Raw genomic sequence first — 7373 nt, 5'->3', positions numbered from 1 at the left:
ACACACAGACACACACACACACAGACACACACACACACACAGACAGACACACACACACACACACAGACACACACCGTCATTGTTAAGTACTGGGCTTTGGGCCTTTAGAAGCTCTTTTCCAGTCCTTCAATGCAGAGGGATCGACGTTCATGTCAACCTTTTCTGTCCCACTTCCCAGTTCCTGGACCCATTGGAAAGGTCACGGTCTCTAACGTAACCAGCACCAGCTTCTCCCTCGATTGGTCTGCCGACATCCGCCTCTCCCCTGCCTTCTACGTCTCTTTGGTCTCTCCTCGGGGCCCTGCCATGACTATGGAGACCCAGAACAATAGTGTGACGTTGTCAGGACTGGAGCCCGGAACCCTGTACCAGGTGGAGATTGTGGCTAAGGTGTGTGGGAGAGAAGGTGCCAGAACACAGCTGAAAGTGCGGACAGGTAAGGCTCTCTGGACAAAGAGACGAGCATGAAGGCTGAACAGAGAAGGGCCCACCTGTGGGGTGCTGGGTATCCATACTTGAATGACAACCCAGGGACCCCATTACACCGAAGACAGTCCACCCCCCTTTCCTCTTCACTATTTTTTTGGGGGGCTTTTTGAGGAAAGGTTTCTCTGTGTAGCCCTGGCTGTCCTGGAACTCACTCTGTAGACCAGGCTGGCCTCGAACTCAGAAATCCGCCTGCCTCTGCCTCCCAAGTGCTGGGATTAAAGGCGTGTGCCACCACTGCCCAGCTCTTCATTACTTCTTGACATGTTTTCACACTCATAACTTCCCTACGTGTGTGATTCTGTAGACGGTCTTCTCTTCTCAGGGAGTTTCCCACACACTGTGTGCTAGATCTAGAGGTTAGGGTGGGGGTACATTCTTTGGGTGATGCCTAAGATGACCTATTAGGGTGTGGTAGAAACTGTTGTGGGAAATATTAAAAATCGACCGGCACGCTTCCCTCACTGTGGCCGGCCACACTCTGTCCCAGCACAGTGTCTCTGGGCTACTCTCTCTGCCCACCAACTCTCTGATGGGGCTGGAGCTTCCGTGTTCGCTTCACTATCACGTCAGCCCCACACGATGACTGTCCACCCCATGGTCGGCCGCCACGTCACCCAGCAACCCGGTAGAAACAAAACTCTAGAAGCTTATAATTAACCAAACAGTTTTATAATCAATAAATTCTCAATTCACAATACAAATGCCAATACAATAATTTCACAACCGATTGATAATGATAATAGCTGCCCACCTAGATGAGACAAATTATCCCAGTTATTCTGTCTCGTGATATCAATAACTATCTGTGTCTAGTTAAAGCCATGCTGGTTCTTCTTCCTGCTTGTCCACTTCCATCTTGGCCTCTCCCTCTCTCCCTGAGACACTCTCTGTCTCTGCAACTCTTAGCGCTGCCTCCCTTTTCCCTGTCCAATCACAGGCCTCCTGCCGCCCTAATATTTTAGCATGATTGGACAGGGAAAATCCGTCACAAGAAGCAGCTCATAGCCATCTGCAGGAGAGGGAGTTTGGTGGTGTTTGCATGGTCAGGCAGGAAAAGCCCTTGAGTCTGAGCCAAGCCAGGAGACCTCTGAAGGTCTCCTTCACTCTAGAAGGAAGGGGCTGCACATGGGTGTGTGGCTCGTAAGAGGAGTCCCATGTCTGCTCCTACTGTTACTGCCACTATGGCTCTTCCATCAAGTTGAGTGTGCCTCTGGCCATGGTTCTGTCCCCTGGGTACCCTGACAACAGTGTCGTCCCCCCACCCCCAGGAACATGGGATTTGAGGGTCATCAGGAACGGTAGTGGGATGGCTTTACTGAGTGAGATTCTCTTGGGAGGTGTGCTTGAAGTCACCAGGGGGAGAAGGTTGTCATGCCCATTTGGTGTCCCAGGCCCCTTACGTGGAGCAGGCATGCCACAGACATTCAGGGAATGGGGCTGAAGGTATAAAGACTGACGTGTCAGAAGCCGGGGCGTGACTGGGAACATGCCAGACTATGTTCATGCTCCATGGGTACCTAGAAGCTCCGAAATGGCAAAGACTCACAGAGAACAGGCCAGATCAAAGTGGGACTACCCTTAGACTACAGAGAGGTGGGAAAGGAGCTGACTGAACAAGGCCCCCAGTGAGGCATAGGCTCTGAGCCGAGAATTGGTATCCAGGTATGTCCCGTTTATACTGTGTCCCTGACTGTCTCTTGGTGCCTGTTTCCTCTCAAACTGTCCTGGTTTGCGGGCCAGCTGCCAGGCTTGCAGTGAAGCCTCAAGGGAGGTCAGCTGCAGGCTGGTCTACATCCTTTGGAGCCTGGTGGGCTATGGCTGTGGGCAGCAAGCAGTCTCCATCCCTTCTTCGGAGCCAGGACAGCTTTGATGCTCCTGTAGCCCGGCAGGGACACTGAAATGACAGTCTGTGGCCTAACGCCTGCTACGTCCATCCTGCAGTGGCCCAGAAACTTGCTGGCAAAGTCCGGATCACGAGCATGCAGTATTCGGAATCCTTCCGCAATGCCAGCAGCAGGGAGCATCGAGAGTTCGTACAGTTGTTCTTCAGAACGGTGAGTTAGCACAGTCAGTCCTACTTCCCAGAAACAAAGGAAGGGAGCAAGGGGATGCTAGGTGCTTCCAACCAGGAATAAGACCCATGGGTCTTATGGATTACCTGTTTCTGGAGGAAGCTGGACCAGACTCCAGCAGGTTTGAGCATCCTGAACTGTCTGGCTGAGGCCTGTCTGGAGGAGGCAGAAGCCATACCCCCATGCATCTTGCTTCATGTTCCCCGTGGAGCAGAAAACCTTATCTATGTTCAAAGAAGTGCTTATTCAGGGTTTTGCTGGTGCAGATCCATAATCACAGCAACTCAAGGAGCTGAGGCAGGAGGATCCCAAGTTCAAGGCCTGTATGTGCCGCAGAGAGAGCTCAAGGCTAGCCTGGATGACTTAGTGAGACTTGCTTCGAAATTTATAAAGTAAAAAGCTAAGGGTGTTACAATGTTTACCTAGAACTCACCAGACCCTAGGTTCCACCCCCTGTAAGTATGTATGCACTGAATGCACGTGGGCATGCACGCACACACACATACACACACATAAATGAATATTTACAAGGTGAGCTCCGTTTCAGATAGCATCTTAAGGGTGAAAATCCAGTGGTTTATATAGTTTGCAAATATCTGCAGCTACCACCACCATCTAATTTCAGAATGTTTAATTACACTCAGTGGAAGCCCTGTACCCATTCCAAGTTACTTCTCCTTTGGCCGGCCCCTCTCCCAGCCCTAGATTGCATGATTTTTTAAAGTATAGATAAAACACCTATAATCTAGTGATCTGGTGGAAATTTCCAACCTAGCCAGGGAGTTTGAGTTTTAACGGGAGGGCTGGACAGTGCCACCTAGTGTTGGTTCTGATTAACATGCTGGTATGTACAGAAGCCAGTAGGTGCAACTCTCTGGCAGAGTGGACCCTGCAGCCTCAGGAGCTGTGCCAGTCAGGCTCCAGAGGCTCTGAAGCCCTGCTTCCCTTATCCTGGCTTTCTCGGCTCTCCAAGTGCCTGGATCCAAGAGTCCTCAGAGGTGACGGATAACGTGCATTACCTCTCTTTAGCAAATGATGGTTGTATATAACATCAACCACAGATATTGAGCCTCTTCCCACTTGGATGGCCAACTCCAGCAACTCCAGCTCCATCCCAAGTTTCTAGATTAACCTTCCCTTTTAAAACCATCTCCTCCTTGGCCCATTTTTGAACCCAGTTGCTTTACCCGTCTAGTGTCTCAGGGCAGAAAACAACCGGGTACTATATACACATACAAGACACCAAGCCCAGCTCTGGAGGTGATAGGCTTAATGGCTCATCATTTCCTAGCAGGGTCTAGAGCTCTGCCTGGAGATTGCTTTGAAATGGTGACATTTGAATGGTGACCCAATGCTTTGGCAGATCTAAGGAAATCAGGGGAAGAAGTTGAGAAGCAAGAGTCCCCGAGATAAGCACAGTGGCTATCTGACCAAGCCACCCAAAGGTGGCAGGGGTGGGGTTAATGATACACAGCCCCTGATGTAGGATAATGGGGTTCTCTGCCTTGGGTGTTCCAGGGGAGGAAAAGGGAGGCCAGGAGCTCATGCTGTGGGGTACTGCCCCCCATGGGTTTCTCTGACAGTCCCTAGAGGCGCTCTTTCCAGGGTAATTCGAATCACACGAACTGTTAAGGCTCATTATAAGACCCTGGGTCTTTAGCTGGGTCGGGCTGGACCAGAATGGTGCAGCCTGTGTCGTGTGGCTGTGTTCTAAGACACAGAGGACGAAAGCAAGCCTTTCAGAGGCAGGAACTGTGTGTGTGTGTGTGTCCTGATAGGGCTGGCTGCTGGAGAAGCTCATTCAGAAGTAGCCTGGGAACAGGTGGAGAGGAAGAAGAGGGGCGAGGTGGGGGTAGGGATATGTCCTGAAGCATTAGAGGCAAAGAAAGGTTCTAGGAAAAAAACAAGAGGAGTAGGTGGTCTTCCTCCTCAGGACCACTCAGCCTCCCGCTGTCCCTACCTCTGAGCTAAGAGCAGGTGACTGTACTGGTGGAGTTCTGCTGGCTTTGTCCCCTGTTCATCTCAAAGGCAGCTATCTGCAGCTGTTGGCTGCTTACAGGGAGAGAGTGCTCCTCTGGGCATCATCAATACCTACAGGCATCTGTGCTGGGCTGCAAGGTCCAAGAACTGATTTGACCTTGACCTTCTTGCCGCAAGCCTGTCATGGCTGCCGGGCAGAAAATACCAGGAGTATCTATTCTTAGGACAAATGACCTGTGACCTCAGCAGGCAGCCTTTCTCACACAGCTTGTTTCTCGAAGGTGCGGGACTCTCTGCCAGCCGAGCTGCGTCAGCACATGGACGCGGGCAGGATCCGTGTGGACATCATCAACATCACAAACGGCAGCATCGTGGTGGAGTTTAATTTGCTAATGACAGAAGACCTGGATGTCAGCAAGGTGTCTGCTGGTTTCGTCGCTGCCCTGCAGAACACGTCGATGCTGGAGGTGGTCAGAGGCAGAAGCTTTCTACAAGGTATGCAGGGGCTGGGCTCGACGCTGAGCTGCCCCAGTTAAAGTCAGCTGTGTGGCTCTTGGTTAGGGAGACGTGCTCTGAGCCTCCTCGTGGGGATTCCCAGGAGCCGTCTGAAGCATGGAGTGGCTTCCTTGTCTCTCTTACTACTACCATGATATTCATGTTAAAAACCGAAAGGTTGAACCTTCTAAAAGTCTCAGGGAATGTCCTTTCCCTGTCACCTGGGGCTTTGATGATTGGAGAACAAATGGGTCACTGTCCAGGAAGAGTTCACAGAGATCTTAGCAAGAGTACTGGTGAAGAAAGCAGGGAGAGATGGGCAGTTTAGACTCTTCCCTCTCAGATGTAAAGAAAAATGACAACTTGCTCATGTATTTTATTGAGTCAGGGTCTCACTATATAGCCTTGGTTGGCCCGGAACTCACTCTGTAGACCAGGCTGCCCTCACATTCACAGAGATCTACCTGCCTCTACCTCCAAAGTTCTGGGGTTAAAAGTGTGTGCCACCAAGCCTGGCCCTAGATAGTTGTCATCGTTGTTGTCATCGTTGTCGTTGTCTCCTCCTCCTCTTTCTCCTCTTCCTCCTCTTCCTCTTTCTCCTCTTCCTCCTCTTCCTCTTTCTCCTCTTCCTCCTCTTCCTCTTTCTCCTCTATCTCCTCTTCTTCCTCTTCTTCTTATCTTCCTCTTCTTCCTCCCCCCTTCTTCCTCTTCCTCCCCTTTTTCATCTTATTTATCTTCTTCATCTCCTTCCTCTTCTTCCTCCCCTTCTTCCTCCTCTTCCTCTTTCTCTTCTTCCTCTTCCTCCTCTTCCTCCTTTTCTTCTTTTTCTTCCTGTTTCTCCCTCCTCTTCATCTTATTTGTCTTCTTCTTCCTCTTCTTCCTCCTTTTCCTCTTCTTCTTTTTCCTCTCCCTCCTCTTCTTCCTCCTCTTCATCTTGTCTTCTTCCTCTTCCTCCTCCTCTTCCTCCTCCTCTTCCTCCTCTTCTTCCTCCTCCTCTTCCTCTTCCTCTTCTTCTTCCTCTTCTTCTTCAATGATGACTCTAAACTGAATGTGTTTTTTAATTTTAAGAATGAGAAGAATTCCCTCAGTAAACTCAGGTTTTCAGAGGAAAGGACTGCAATACTTGAATCACCTAAAAATTTCAATCCTGTCAAGTGGAGTAAAGTCGCTATTGTAGAAATGATAGAAGAAAACTTCCCCAACAAAGTAGTGAAGAGTTAACAGCCTGAGTGCAGAGTGAGACTGCACGGAGATGATACATAATGAGCCTGACAGCTCAGTGTGTCCAGGACACTAAGACAAAACCCGAAAGCAGTACAGGTCACTGACGAGTCACATGATCACTGAGGACCTGGCTCCCTTTGTCCAGATTACAAAAGGAAGAGGTAGGATAAACAAAACTGAGCTAAAGCAAGCCAGCTCCCAGATTCTCTCTGAGATCGGCGAGCTGGTGCTGTGGAGTCTGTGGAGCGGACTATGGGGTAGGATTTCCTCACCTTCTTTGGAAACCAAGGCAGTGATGGGTCTCATTGAGCCACAGCATCTTCCTCATTAGCTTGGCAGTGCACTCTGGGACTTTGTCCTGAGAGAAGGGACCTCAGTTCAGTCCATAGTCAATGCAAGGATAGCCATCTTCAGAGCATCTTCCCAAGCCAAGTAATTGGAAATGACTGACAATCTGGGCTAGGGGGTCTGCTGGATCCCTTCCACACCGTAGGCTGATGTCACCTATGAATGGGTTTTGTTTGTTTGTTTGTTTGATTGATTGGTTGGTTTTGGGGGGGATGTTGTTTTTGGGGGGAGGGGTGGTGAGACGGGGTTTCTCTGTGTAGCTCTGGCTGTCCTGGAACTCACTCTGTAGACCAGGCTGGCCTCCAACTCAGAAATCCGCCTGCCTCTGCCTTCCGAGTGCTGGGATTAAAGGCGTGTGCCACCACCGCCCAGCTGAATGGGTTTGTTGAGGTTGAAGGTGCTGGGAGGTCATATGCTGAATTACAGTGGGGTGTCACGTGTGAGTATGTATATGTGTGTGTATGTGTGTGTGCTGAGCAGGCGTATGTGTGGATGAGCATGTGTGAGAGTGTATATGTAGACATGCATGTGCCTGCTAGGTAAGTGTGCTACCACTGAGCCCCAGCCCCAGCCAGGAGTCTACTGTATAAAGACCAGAAGGAAACGTGTGATCCTGGACCCTGGGGTTCTGTGCTCTTCGCTCCGAGTTTTGGTTCAGATCCCCATTCTGCAGGGGTGACAGAAAGATGGAAGGCACGAGGGAGGGGGTGTAGGAGGGTCTCCTGGGGAGGGGGTGTAGGAGGGTCTCCTGGGGAGGGGGTGTAG

General features: G+C 50.5%; 1 protein-coding gene across 1 annotated transcript in view; it reads left to right on the top strand.

Moving 5' to 3' along the window:
• Umodl1 (uromodulin like 1) overlaps positions 1-7373 on the top strand; it is a 46866-nt gene that overhangs the window by 21367 nt on the left and 18126 nt on the right. The window contains exons 12-14 of the mRNA XM_031347000.1: positions 179-436; positions 2431-2543; positions 4823-5036. Coding sequence (XP_031202860.1) covers positions 179-436; positions 2431-2543; positions 4823-5036 — 585 coding nt within the window. The remainder of the gene's footprint in view (positions 1-178; positions 437-2430; positions 2544-4822; positions 5037-7373) is intronic.

The sequence above is a fragment of the Mastomys coucha genome, unplaced genomic scaffold (genome assembly GCF_008632895.1).
Source record: "Mastomys coucha isolate ucsf_1 unplaced genomic scaffold, UCSF_Mcou_1 pScaffold3, whole genome shotgun sequence".
NCBI lineage: Eukaryota > Metazoa > Chordata > Mammalia > Rodentia > Muridae > Mastomys > Mastomys coucha.
This window is presented reverse-complemented; position numbering and strand designations above follow the sequence as displayed.